This window comes from Necator americanus, chromosome III (assembly GCF_031761385.1).
Source record: "Necator americanus strain Aroian chromosome III, whole genome shotgun sequence".
NCBI classification, from domain to species: Eukaryota; Metazoa; Nematoda; class Chromadorea; order Rhabditida; family Ancylostomatidae; genus Necator; species Necator americanus.
Window position 1 is genome coordinate 19,204,812 of NC_087373.1, and position 14,011 is coordinate 19,218,822.

The 14,011-nt window shown below is 40.7% G+C and overlaps 1 protein-coding gene across 4 annotated transcripts; it reads left to right on the top strand.

The window, feature by feature from the left end:
• Positions 1-1,733: 1,733 nt before the first annotated feature.
• RB195_010087 (uncharacterized protein) lies at positions 1,734-13,670 on the top strand (the record flags this gene model as incomplete). Of its 4 annotated transcripts, none has more annotated exons than XM_064190929.1 (11): positions 1,734-1,913; positions 2,111-2,444; positions 2,521-2,734; positions 2,788-2,856; positions 2,902-2,939; positions 3,000-3,165; positions 3,342-3,453; positions 3,514-3,643; positions 3,703-3,896; positions 3,953-4,183; positions 4,233-4,472. In XM_064190929.1, the coding sequence occupies 11 exons, from the start codon at positions 1,734-1,736 to the stop codon at positions 4,470-4,472; spliced, it is 1,908 nt and encodes a 635-aa protein (XP_064048512.1). The 4 variants fall into 4 exon arrangements, with proteins under 4 accessions (XP_064048512.1, XP_064048513.1, XP_064048514.1 ...); XM_064190932.1 differs by lacking the exons at positions 1,734-1,913; positions 2,111-2,444; positions 2,521-2,734; ... (1 more) ...; positions 2,902-2,939; positions 3,000-3,165 and adding exons at positions 6,184-6,324; positions 6,541-6,646; positions 6,883-6,958; ... (1 more) ...; positions 8,682-8,796; positions 13,552-13,670 and having other exon boundaries at positions 3,307-3,453; positions 4,233-4,322; XM_064190931.1 differs by lacking the exons at positions 3,342-3,453; positions 3,514-3,643; positions 3,703-3,896; positions 3,953-4,183; positions 4,233-4,472 and having other exon boundaries at positions 1,773-1,913; positions 2,521-2,669; positions 2,762-2,856; positions 3,000-3,169.
• Between the last annotated feature and the right edge of the window lie 341 nt (positions 13,671-14,011).

Sequence of the window (14,011 nt, forward strand, 5' to 3'; positions counted from 1 at the left end):
AAACTGTTGGCGAAATTGCCCCTTTCACTTTTGGGCAGTTGGCGAAAGGACCTCCTTCACTTGAGCTGCACCCATGAGCCAAACCTCCTTCACCTGAGGAGGGTATGGCTTCTCCCTATCGCACCTATGTCAACTACTGCTCTAGTATAGTAAACGATTCCTTAAAAAAAAGAAAACCGCTGTATATGGTACGTCAACAGTGAGCGCAACTTGTGCAGCACTACAAACCGTCGATCTTCCAGGATGCAAAGGTAGGAGAGGCAGTCAACGCGCTCTAATTGGTTTGCACTTCGAAGCGCAAAAAAAGTCCAAAGAGCACACAGACTGTTTTTATGTGACAAATTGTTTTCCTACTTGAAAAGCAGAAAAGCATCTGAGTCCAAAACTTAATTAGATATTTTCTAAGGAATGCGATAGCTGACACATGCAGTACACAATGGATAGAAACGAGACGTGACAAATACGGACTTCTTGCAACGATTCCAATTCATTGGTGGAAATTAACGTCAACTGCGAGTCAACAAATCCCGAGACTATGATGTGAACCGAATGTTATACATAAGTTCGCCCACACAAATTGTGACGGCAATTTTACGAAAGAACATAAAGAAGCTGGAACAGGGAGGAGAATGCGAACAGAAATTAGATGCGCACATTATTCTCGCCAAAAGTACTACCAACACAATGAGGACCTCACAGAGTTATATCCCAGAAGCCCCCAAGTTATTTGTTCTTTAGTTGGAAAACTCAAAAATGTCTTATTACAAACAAACATGTGGACTCAGGAAGCCTCTGAACTGTTTCTGGAAATAGAAAAGAGTCCTTGGAGAAACACAGCCAATCGTTGGAGCATTATAAAAGTCACACATTGCAGAAGTGGATGACGTCAAATATATTGTTAGTTGTGTAGCTACACACATTGCGCAGGCGCCTACGACATGCAAAATAATATTTTCTGATTTTGAGTTCTACGAACTTCAAATCTTCCTGGGCTCGACAAGTAAGTTTTATTTCTCGTGGATTTTTTTTTATTTTATGTGTTCATTTATTAATCTTCAGTATGTTGTTTGTGTTCGTTTTCATATACGCTCTTTTCCATGGCTTTTCCTCAAGCATAAGTCATCTCCCTCAGGCGACTACACCTGATATTGTAATTCCATCCATTTTTCTTCTTCTTTACACTTCCTTTCATATCGCTTGCTGTACCTTCTGTCATCCTTTGTTGTCGCATGTATATGAACATGCGAACCATTGGATGCTCTGGAGGGGAAGCTTGATGTGTACTGCGACGTTTCTATATGATACCTCCCTGAGGGCACTGCCGGTCTAGTGAAGCCTGTATGTAAGCTCAATCCTTGTTGATGTTAGAAACCTCTAAGAAGACCTACTAGCACTACACTCTTCCTAATAAAGCACATGAGCCAATAGGTGTGTCCACGCGAACGTTTGTTGACCCCTCAATAAAACGAGCATACCTTATGCCTAGTGGTGTTAAAAGAAGACCTCTTTATACCCCGCCATCTGGAGGAACAGCATTGGGTCATGTAAGCTTGCAAGGAAGTCATTTTCAGAGGTTGTTCCTAACCAAGTTAGTCGAATAATTTTCTTTGCTCTCCGAACGTATTTCCGAACTACATAATGAATGTCAATCGCAAGTTAGTTTTTTTTTTTATACTTCACTACAACTTGTTTTTTTTGTGTTCAAGTGGCATTTTTATGCTTCTAGTGTTGCTATGAATGAATGCCCAGTTTGCGGCGCAGCTAAAAGTAGAATGGAAAGGCATCTTGTCGACGTTCATGGATTTTCGCAAGGCCAAACTGCGGAATATAAGGCTCAGAAGAAGAGCCGAAGAATTACCGCATCGGGAAAGCCAATACACAACTGCGACTACTGCGATGCCACGTTCAACAGTGTGAGTGGGCTGAGCAGACATAGGACAACAAAACATACTGACGAGTATTCATCGTCATCTATCGTGTGCCCCGTCTGTAGAAAAACCGTCAGAGTGAGTCACAGTCCATACCTTTCATGATGGTTTTTCCGTGTAATAAGCGTCGTTCACGTTTTTGTTGATAACCCTTTGTGATCCTACTAAACATACATATGTAGAGTCACTGTGAGCTTGCTGAACATGCCCACCAAGAGCATGCGGAGGACGTAGATGAATTTGTTGTAGAGACAATCAGTTTCCAAAATCTGCAGGACTATCAGGTTGGGGTAATATGGCAGTTTGCATATAGATTATACTTTTCTCAAGTGGGTTTCCTTCAAGAGCTGGAGGCTAGCCTCAGAGGAGGCGGGTGTGATAAGCCGTTTCGTAGCAAGAACGAGAACTACGGAACACACCAAAGTCACCCATTTGCGCTACCACTGCGCTTTTCGCTCAGCTTCGGTTCCGGAGAAAACGAAGAAGTCTGTGGCGCACTGCACGGCCTTTATGAATGTATGTGTACTTCATTTTTAACACCAACAATAAGTGGTTCCCTATATAAATTCTGATAAGATCACAAAAATTTTAGGTGACATTGATGGTGTAACAGTTGAACACTGTTTCAACCATCTCGGATATAAGGCCCGTCCATCTCAGCTGAGACTAGAGAAGAGTGTCGAGCAGTGCATAGTCTCGCTGTTAAGGGATGGTCTCACCGTCCGCCAAGTGTACAAAAAAGTAAGGATGGAAGTAAAAGGAGGCCCGCGTACTCGTTTGTATTTCATTACAACACGAGATATAAGGTAGATCGCACTATACAATCTGTTTAGAAAATATCTACAGAGGTGATATTTAGAAATATCGCCTCCAAGTGCCGAGTAGAGCCAGGAAGACTCCACAATCTGGACACAGTGTCAATTCAGATGTGAGTTGATGCCAGCTCGCAATCTGATGGCATCCAGTTTTACAGTCCAGCACGAGATGCCAGCGGAGATGGATTCGTGCTGGGTGAATAAAATCAAGAGACAAATCCTTGCTCTGCGTATGCGTTTTATAAGATTCATTTAGTCGTCATTAATCCAACGCAAAGGGAGTGGTTACGGGAGTACGGACAGAGGGCGTTATGTGTGGATGATACGTTCAACCTAATATCCTACTCGCTAAGATTGGCCACTGTAATTGTTGCGGATGAAAGGGATAGGGCTCTTCCAGCGGCATACCTCCTCTCTTATAGGTGATCTATTCTCATCAGATTAAGTGTTGGCAGTTTCGCACCCTCTACAATTTTACAGAATGACAAAGGTAGAGGTAGGCGTAATGTTTGAGCACGTGAAAAAGCTCCTGTCTTCTTTCCACACAGACTACTTCATGACGGATGACACGAACACGTTCTGGAACGGCTTCAGCAAGGTGTTTCAACCATCAGCAACTTGTCGCTGTATCTGGTCCTGGAACCTGGGAAGTGAAAGACAATGACAAAGTGCACTGCGTGGAGGAGCAGTACTGTTCATGCGATGAGAAAGTAAGGTATTAAGAATAAAATTCAATGCTTCAAAGTTTAGATTTGGGTAATTATTTCCAGTTCAACAATCACTGCCGCAGAGACGGGTGTGGTGCATGCCCCTATGCTTTCGCTTGCACTTGTTGTATGGATGTAAAAAGTGGGGTTAGCTGTGTGCATGTCCATGCAGCTCTATTGTACGCAGGAGCGGGTAAATCTAGTAGCCTAATCTTTGTCTGGTTTATTGGCCCAATTTTCATATTTCTCTAGGACGTCGCTCGCAGGAAGATGCATCGTCCTCGGTAGTAAGCAGAGAGACTGAAAGTGCGCGATATAGCAGCGATGGAGATGAAGAGATGATGGAGATAGTAGTGGAAGGCGATGTGGAGAACGAGGTGGAGGTTGGAAGAAGCTCGACGGATATAGAAGACCGCCACAGAGACATTTTCCGAAGGATGGAAATGGTTATTATACATAATTTTCGTCGCTTACTGTTCAACAACTAATAATATATGTCTAGGAATATGCGTCAGCCCGCGAGTCTCTCTTCAAAGTGATGAGAAACCCAACGGCAGGCACGCGAATGGGTTTGGAGCAGGCGGAAAGCAAGTTGAAGGAATTCCGTAAAATGATAGACGATTTGGCAGGGAATGTTGAAGAGAGCGAGAATAATGTTCGCCTTGCTCGCCGTCCAGAAGTGCCTCCGGTCGGCCGTCCTCAAACGCTAACTCCTATACGGAAGCTGCACAAGGTTTGAACCAATCCTGTGTGCAAAGAAATGTTCTAAAAAATTTGTTCAGCGTGCACATCTACGCAAAGAAGAACAGGCTAAACGAAAGCCAACGCTGGATATCCCCGACTGCGCGCAAGACGAGAGGGACGCGTGTGCTGTATGCCTTCGTATGCAGCCAAGCACAAACAGTACACACAATCAAATCTGTTGGATTCAGTGTCCAACATGCGAAGATTGGATGCATACTGAATGCATCAGCAACGTTTGCCCTCGAGATGGTACCGACCTGGAAAGGAATGATGTGTAGGATGACAGAGATGTAGTCTTGTTTATTTAATGTGATGTTATATAAATGTACGTTTAAATATGCACAAATCCAATAAATGGGAATCATACATCTTCGTATTCGCAGGTGCAATGTACTAACAGAGCAGCAGAGATTGAGTACAATGTAATAACAACCTAAACGAACAAACGAGCCTCCCTCCAGAGCATCTAATGGTTCGCATGTTGATATAAATGCGACAACAAGGGATGACAGAAGGTACAGCAAGCGATGTGACGAAATGGAAAGAAAAATAAAAATGGATGAAAAAGCGAATAAATGGACAAATAAAACTAAATAAAACTTACTTGTCGAGCCGAGGAAGATTTGAAGTTCGTAGAACCCAAAATCAGAAAATATTATTTTGCATGTCGTAGGCGCCTGCGCAATCTGTGTATCTACACAACTAATATATTCGACGTCATCCACTTCCGCAATGTGTGACATTTATACGCTTGTCCAATCGTTCATAGATGATGCACCTAGTCGTGTAATTGCGCGGTACCTGCAGTTACGAAATCCCCGCAATATTGCGTACCACGGTGATGCATAGATCGGGCATCCTAGAGGGCGCGGCCCTTTTGACTGCAGTGCACGAAGTTGACCCGTGACTGCGATATGAAAGAACAGTGGTAGCATCTTACGTCTATTGTAGGTGTATGTGACGAGACTACCAGGTTTTCTCAGGACTTTTGTAACGAAGTGTGCGGTCTCAACAAGAAAAATACGCAGGGGCGCGCGGACGAGCGCACGGATGCGGCGGACGACTGTTAGGACAGTCAGGTTGTGAAGGACGTCTTGTGTAGTTTTGTCTCCAGGATGGCTCTTGTGACAACTCGACTTGTTCATTGTGATCAATTTACTGTGGATCCGCGCATTGTGTCGTAATTTAAAAGTTGCGGTTGTTCAATGTATCAGGCATGTAGGGGCAGATGTAGTTGGGAATGAGGTGAGACTCTTAGCTGCACCTTCTTCTGGAAGAAGTAGGCGAGTCAGTCGGCGTCCGAGGGCCTAAGCGTGAATCTTAGAGGATTTATGACATGTAGGCTAAAGCTACCAAAAGAAAGAGGGGAGATAGAGCTTACAGAGAAAATAGCACTGTTGAGTGCCCCCAGATACATTTTCCCCATGTGGATAGACTAGCTGTTTTTCATCCTGTGTTATTAAGAAGGCTTAGGTTTCTCCATATTCAGTAGAAGAATATCGCTTCCCTATTTGGAAGCCACAGCGGTTGTAAATGGTGTGGCGTTACTCTCTTTGTTCTTTGTACTTACGAAGTCTGCATTGATCTAATCCTCAGCTTACAACTTTCCGCTTATTTCCACTGGATATGTCGTAGATCCGAATAGAGCTAAATCGATTACAGCTGTGTTAGGAAAGCTCTGCCCGCCGTATATACCTTTCCGAATTGCTACTGTTTCAAATTTCTTTTTTTGGTTATCAGAAGAACATACTTGTCTTGGTTTAACTATTACCTTCATAACCTAGTGGAGAAGTATGCTTATGTGAAGTATCTTATTATTTTGCGTCACTTTGTTTCGTCTTAAGAAATGTCATTTTCATCCGAAAAAAGGATGACTTTGCAATGGCGTCCACCTCCTTCCTCGTGATCCCTCTCCTTTCTCGTGTGTGTGGAACGAAGAATAAAAGTGGAGTACTATTCGGAACACTTTTGCTGCTTTATCGAAATTAGGTTGATCTTACACGTCTTCAAACTACCTTTTCCGTTCCACTCATCATTGTGAAACGAGAGGATGTGCCGCCAGTTTGCTGGTTTTTGGTTAGTTCAAGCAGCAGGAAGAACAAGAAACCGAGTAGTCGCTTGTTTACTTGTGTAAGTAGGAAATATTCGGGAAGCATTTCCCTTATTTATATTTTAGTTAGTTTATGTTATTTTATGTGTTATGAGTATAACACTTAACATTTATTTATCACATTCATCTATTTACAAAGAATGTTCGCTCGTTTTCGATTGCGTTATTACATACAGTTCATTTTCTTCGTGAAGGATTTTCAGCAGGTAATTTCAGCAGATAACTTACTGTTGCAGTTGATGAACCTGTCGCCGGTGAAGTGGGCGGCAAGGAAGCGAGAAGACCGAAGACCTTTGTATAGGCGTATATTCACGAATCGGCGCCTCGACATCCTTCATAAAAGTGATTATTTATTTCCATACTTTTCCCTCTAGGTGTTTTGATCTCTTGACCGTCGATATTTCTGTTAAATGCAAAGAATACCAGGAGAAAAACGAAATTTAGAGTACTCGAAGTTAGTTTATTGTTTTTTCATAGCAAATAACTCTTCCGTTTCGTAGTTGAAAAGGATGTTTCGGATGTGATTCTTCTTAGCAACAAACATTTTGTCTTTCATGAGTCAAAGGCTCATATTTCAGCTTTCATCCGCTCTATACTCGGCTTCATTTTGTTCAGTACCTCTTACTGCATAGTAAATACTGGTATATACTATAAGTTCGTGAGACCACTCCGGCAAGAAGAAAGGGAACTTCTAGAAAGAGAACTTATTGAAGCCGATCGGGCTGGATTTACAGTGAATTTGAAGTCAGTTATTTTATTCGGTTTTTGTTAGTTTTTCTTCCTTTCTTGTAATCAGATCAATTTAATATATATTCTGAACATTATGTTGGCTACAAGTACAATATGTGACTCTGGAATACGTGAGAGATAATAATTAAGAGCTTTAGTGAACCACAAGTTGCTAATAGAAGCGACCTTGTTACTTTGAGATTTAATCGTTTTAGGATCAAATGTAGCAAAAGCGTGGCTTTAGTGAATCTGTAAGTGATTTTGTTTTTGTTTGAGTATACGTCGTGGGCCGTCGAAACTTTTGAAACCATGTATAGAAGTTCATCACACTGCAACTTTTCAACACTCCATCATTTCGACTTCGGCGCCCATTCTTTCCTAAATTCTGGTCACTTCGATAGGGATGAAGGGAACTGGTTTCTTAGAACCAGTTCAAGATTAAGTACATATTCTGAACACAATATATTTGTTCTGAGCACAGTATTCAGCTTTCGAAAATCTAAAAGATAACAAACAAGAATAAACAAGAACAGGAGTACAAACCATTGCTCACTGTTATTTTAACTCTTGTCGTTTGCATTCGCCACAAATGGACGAAATTTACTCTCTTGAGGCATAAAAAGGAAGATGAGATAGAAGAAGTGAAGGAAGTTTTCACTAGAGAGATGGACTGGCTTACTTTTGATCAAATTCTCTTTTCGTACAAATCCAATACAGTTCATATCATTGAAGGTCAGAATGGTAGCGTGCGCAACTGCAGTGGTGATTCATACACATACTTTTTAAGTTCCTTCATTGTTACTTTTAGCTGGTCACAGCAGGGAAATTAGGAGCTGAACAGTTGTGTGATGTTTTTCTTCCATTTCAAGAAGGATCGTCTGCGTCCGCCCTAGGTTCAAAGTCTCTTCTAGTCTTCTTCGTCATCTTTTATAATAGTATAATTTTTTATAATATTCCTGTCCTTTATCTATCTAACTAGAACTTTTGATAGAAACTTCACATATTTTAGTCCACATTTGACGTTACAAAGTAAACACGACTCATACTATTACCTTACCATGATTTCTCGACTGTCCTTGGATCTTGGTATGTTGAATATGTACCTTTTTGCTACGTTTGCTTGAGCTGTGGCCAAGATTAGAAGGTAAGCATTACCCGATGTGTTGCTGTTTGAGTTCATTCACCGTTTGAATGCTTTCTGTAGGGTGATAAAGTGCTCGGGAGAATAAGTCACTGATGGCTTTGATTTCTCAGGCTTTGACGAAGGCGAAAGCGCCGAAACGTTAGCTGTTGATAAATATTAATAACAATCTTGGCCGCAGCTCAAGCAAATCAACAAAATGCTACGTATTCAACCATGATTCTTCTTCATTCCTCTGACAAAGTGACTGACAGATAGTGGATGTTCCATTAGTTTTTTTTTAGAAATAATTCATCTTGGCTACTTCTGAATTTGTTCTTTTTCTTTCATATCTGTATAATAATGCAGATGACTTTATTTTAATGCTGGTCTTAACATCGTGTATGTACCCGCTGACTCCAATCAGCTGAAACATATGCAGTACATTCTTAGAAGGGAAGCCGCTGACTTTTTTTTTGGGTATCTTGTCTACTTTTCACAGTTTCTAATTATTTTTACTTTTTGCAGATGACCGCATCTCGTTTTATATCGTCGTTGGCATCACGATGGGAGGGTTTGTTCTTCATGGGTTTTGTTGCAGGTGCAGGCTTCGAACTTTTCAAGATCTACTTTTCATTCAAAGGTATGCATAGACTTGCAAATTATTTTTGTGCTCCTTTAACTTGTATCTAATTTGCTTTCGATTCATTTTTCATTTTTGTATCCGACTGCGAAGAGATTCATGGGAAAAATGTAATTTTGGGGGCATTCAATTGCGCCCTCATTCCTGAAAGCTCTATCTTCCTTTTTTCTCTCGGTAACTTTAGCTTAGATGTAGATGCTCTAAGACTAATATTTAGGTTTTAGGGCCCAGAATGATTTAGCTATTTACTTCCAGAAATAAGAGCGCGATTGAGTGCGCCCAACTACACTTTACCCGAGCTTCATTATTTACTTTTAAATGTAGCGGTGCATTCTCAGTTGAACCGCTTTTTACGATACTTCTCAGAAAAGTCTTCTCAAAGACCTTTCGGAGCAAGATCTGACAGAGGTTAATGGTTATTTGTAGTTAGAGATCAAGTTCAACAGAAGTCTTTTGTATAGATTTCACACGTAAAAAGTCTGTGGAAGTTCTTACGAAATTGCGAATCTGGCTGTCCCTGTTAAGTACGATTCACGGATAAGTAATTACGTTCGAACATATGTATTTGTGCCCAGTATGAAATGCATTGATCAACTTTTAACTTTAAAAGAAACAAAAATGACCATCAAAGAAGATCTCTCATAAAGAAAGGACATGACGGTTTTCTTCTGTTAGTGACTACTATGAAGTTTCGAAGGAACTACTGTAATTAATTAATTAGAATTATGTATTATAATCATATATTTTCAAAATTGCCGAACTCCTTGTTATTAAATTAAATGATGACCACGATTGCTGCCATAAAATTTTAGATTTGCTTCAATGGGAGAATAGTTGTCCGTTATATGTGAAGCATCCATTCTTTCAATTGCTAAAGTACATGCAAAGAGAATGCGTCTTACGAAGCGGTGAAATAAACCTAATATCAAGAGCATTCGCTAGAAGAAGGCTACAATTTTCTTCGTAAATGATGTAGATGGAAAATTTTCAGCTCTTTTCCTGCTGTCCCGTAGAGATGCTTCCAGTTGTTTTTCTATTTCACTCCCTAAGAGATCTCATGCTTTGTTCCGTAGCTTTTCCTTTTTCAGCAGAAAAACCTTTTGCTTAGTGGCATCACCCCACGAATCTGAGGTGGTACGGGTTTCAGACGGGTAATGCTTATACGGAGAGGAAGAGGGTGATTCCGTTCATCTCTCTCTCTGTCTCAGTGTAGACGACCACGGAACGCTGTTTCTTACGATGGCTTCTGTTGCAATGCGCAACCATAGCACCCCGCCCCGCGCCTGCAATTCGTTCGAATGGGTTTTCGACGAGTCGCAGGCGGGAGGGCGCAAGGGTGGCGCTCTGCAGTAGACGTTGTCGTAAGAAACGGCGTTCCGTTTTCGTCCGTTTATACTGATACAGGAAGAGATGAACAAAATCACCCTCTTCTCCACCATTTACCGTTTAGGCATTATCCGCCCGAAACCCGTACCACCCCAGATTTATGGGGTGATTTATGGGGTTCCTTCAATTTTCTCCCTGCGTTTTCGCTACCAGCTTTTTTCCCAATATTGAATATTCAGTAGCAAGTCAAGAACTCCTTCAAGTGACTTTTCCACACGTGATTTATCGGTAGAGAACGTTCTGGAAAGACTGTTTTTGGAAAAGAGAGGATAATGACATAGGTAATTATCGTTCATTTCGCTGTTTCTCTTCTTTAAAGTGATTAGAGAATTGATCCTAAACAGGATTGAAAGATACATCAAATTAAGAACACCCAGTCGAGCAACCACAACGATTATTTATTAATTTATTATTACGATTAATACATAAATATACTTTCTGAATTGCATAGTAACGTTACGACTTCAAGAACTTTGAGAATTTTTCATTCTATAATAATATTACATTCATATTCGACATGCAGAGATGAGTCCGGTGAGATATACTTTTTCTGTTGAAATATTAAGTGTTGCTTTCGAGAATCTAATACGAAAATTGTAGTAAGTTAATGGTCGACAGCTAAACCATCTTCGCTTTGCCGACGAAATCGTTATAGCACCAAACATTGGAAGCGGGAACGAATACTAGATGCATTCTGCAAATTTTTAGAAAAAAAATTGGTCTTCAGTTGAATTTACTAACGATTGCATTCGTAGAATCGGTTGGGTTTTTGAAATTCCTGAACGGGGGAGATCTTTTGCCGCCGGTAAGGGAATTTTATAGGGCTTAGTGGTACTTCATCTGAAATGGAAGACTTTCTGTTTTTTGTTTCTAAGTAGAATTTTCTGAAGAAGTATGGAGCATCACTTGGGAATTTCCATCATAAGAATCAAAAAAATCAAAAAAAAAATAGAAAAAAATTGAGAAAATCAAATGCTGCTGTTTCCGAATCGAAATGTCTCAGATCATGTAAATCTCCACCTATTCAAGCGCAATCTATTGTACTATTACGGATGTAGCTGTACTTGTTTTCTGGTCTTTCTGGTCGTAATCCGACGATTATGGATTTGTTTCTTTAAAATTATGCCTTGGAGGAAATTCTTAGCTCTTAGGGCAGTGCGCATGTCGATCCACATAACTTTGACTCGTTACACACACCCAAAATTAATTTTGCTTCACGAAAGGTGGCTTTTTTTTTTGCTTACAGCTTACATTAGTTAGTTAATTAGTCAACAAGATGCATGATGTCAGAAATTGTTTGGGTTCCCCTCACTGTTGTTACCTATAAGCACGCGTTTTTCTTTTGAACCAACAGAGTGAAGTAGGGTATTCAAAGTACAAAAGACTTAGCGGACCGTGATTTAGCGGGACGTGTTTGGCAAGTCTTGTGCAATAACTTAACATTCTAATGGCTTTCTTCCTATCAGAAAGTAAATATCCATGTGGTTGCATCAGAGTAAACTATCTACGAAAAAGTATGAGATTCAAAAACTAAAGATAAAGATGGTTGTAGCTGCTGCCTCCTCTGTATTCTCGCAACCGTGTACAACTTATTATGTCCAGATTGCTTCAGGTATAACCGTATTAGATCCTGGCTCGGCTCCGCAATCGGGCTAACAACTTACGCAGTTGCACCGCAATTCGTTTCGTTTTGACACGGCTGATGATTGGAGCTAAATAAAATTCTACTGTGAAGGCCATTTGTTAAATATTATTTAAAACAAATTGATTTTAAATAATATTTAACAAATGGATTTTAAACTATTCAAATCGTCGATTGTGTCATTTTCGTGAAATCTGCCTATCTGCTCGGGGCTAGGTCCGGGCTGTACGGTGGGTGCGGTAGAACTTCCCATCCGAGCTCCAGAATTTTCTGGGAAGTCTTCTTCGCGATGTGAGGGCGCGCGTTATCGTGCAGCAGGCGAACGTTGTCGAGCTTCGAGTCCTCCTTGCGGATTTTGTCGGCGTCGGATCTGCGGCTTCTGAAGGGCAGCTGAGTGCAGATGTCCTGGCGTCTTCGGCGGTTGCCGTCACTCAATGCATGTGGGACTCACTGACCGAGCTTTTTCATCATTCCGAGAGATCGCTGTCCATTGCTCACGGTGGACAACGAACAGGCAAGACTGGCAGCAAAATATCACACATCTTCATATGGATGCTGCTCTGCCAGATTCTTCAGTTCGTCGAACGATATTGGTGTCGGTCGACCAGAGCGAAGCTCATATTCGAGTTTCTTGTTTCCGGCTTTGAAGCGCTGGAAGCAGGCGCGCTCAGACCGCTCAGAAGGGACTTCAGTGCCGAATACTCGACTTAGGTTTCGATAGGCTTCGGCAGCAGGGTGGCCAAATTCGAACTCGTAAAGAGTACGTGTCGAATATGGGTGGAATGTTCGGCCATTATAGGATGAAATAGGCAATGAAGAGGGAGCCAGATATGTTATGTGTATACAAGCGATAGTGTCCTTATATAATATATTTAAAACAGGAACTTCCAGAACATCTAAAAAAAATCTGCGCTACTGCGAAATTGTCGGCAGATATTTCCCGAACACCCTAATACATCATCAGTACTTTGTGATTAAATTCTGGGCTTCATCGCTTCGGGGCTTCCTGTTATCCTTTCACTTGAATGTTTGTTCTTTTCCGAAACCCTGAGTGGATTGGTCTATAGCTAGTAGCTGATGGGGCGCTCCATACACGGTCGATTTTGAGTGATAGAACAAACTCAACAATCTAATCTAAGGCGCCTAGCAAGTGTACCTTCGCTAATCGCAGTTCGTGAGCTCCGAACTTGTTTGAGTTTGCTCATTTTTACTTCTTGACTGTTTTATTGATATCTAAGCGCCACTCTGATGCTAGAGTAACATTTACCGGTGAGGTAGAAGAGAGGTTCAGATCAGAGTTAGTCCTAGTTCGGCTATCGTTGCAGTGCTAATAATTAGAGTCTAAAATACTTCTGTCCTCACAGGAACGTTTTTGGTAAAGATTGATATACATGCAATTGAAGAGTTACAAAAAAATTAGTTTTTTGTTATCCTCATACTATTGATCCTTGTGGTCAACAAATGTTAAACGATTGAATAAACTCTAATAGCATCGAGAAGACAGATCTAGCGGACTTTATAACTCAAATTTTAAGACTTTATTGATCAGCGTCTACATGTAGGTGTTGAAAACTTCAGTGCCGACTACCAACTTGTGTACATGTAAACGTATATTCGTTATAATGATTCCTAATTCCGTTCTCTCCTTGCCTTGCGACGAATTTATCTCTAGTTCCTTTTTCTTTTTGAATGGCTCACGGTATATCTATTTAACACTTTTTTTTAAGGTGTAAATTACTATTCGGTGTTCAAGAAGAAACAGCTCCAGAAAGAACTTGATGAGTTCGAAAAAACACTCAAGGATCTTGATGACATACTCATGCATGGTGTACCTCGAACTCTTTGAGTTTAACGTGTAGATTTAATTGATACTAGTTCATGCATGGTTTCATCCGAAATCTAATTTTGTTTGGTTATGTCGACATTGTGTTTTGCTATTTGTTAGGAAGATTTAGTAAACGTTTATTTAAAATTTTGTTTTTTTTTTTCTCTCTTCAAACACCATAAGCTCCGAAATCAAGGCTAGAACAGTTGTATCTAAGGCAATCACTTCCTTTACAGGGATAGTCATTGCTATTGTCACTAGCTTGTTCCAATACACTGAGAACTTATTTCAGTGAAACAATCAAAGTCCTAGCAAATCGAATTCTCACAACAACACCACGAATTGCAAGTAGTTTTGAAATA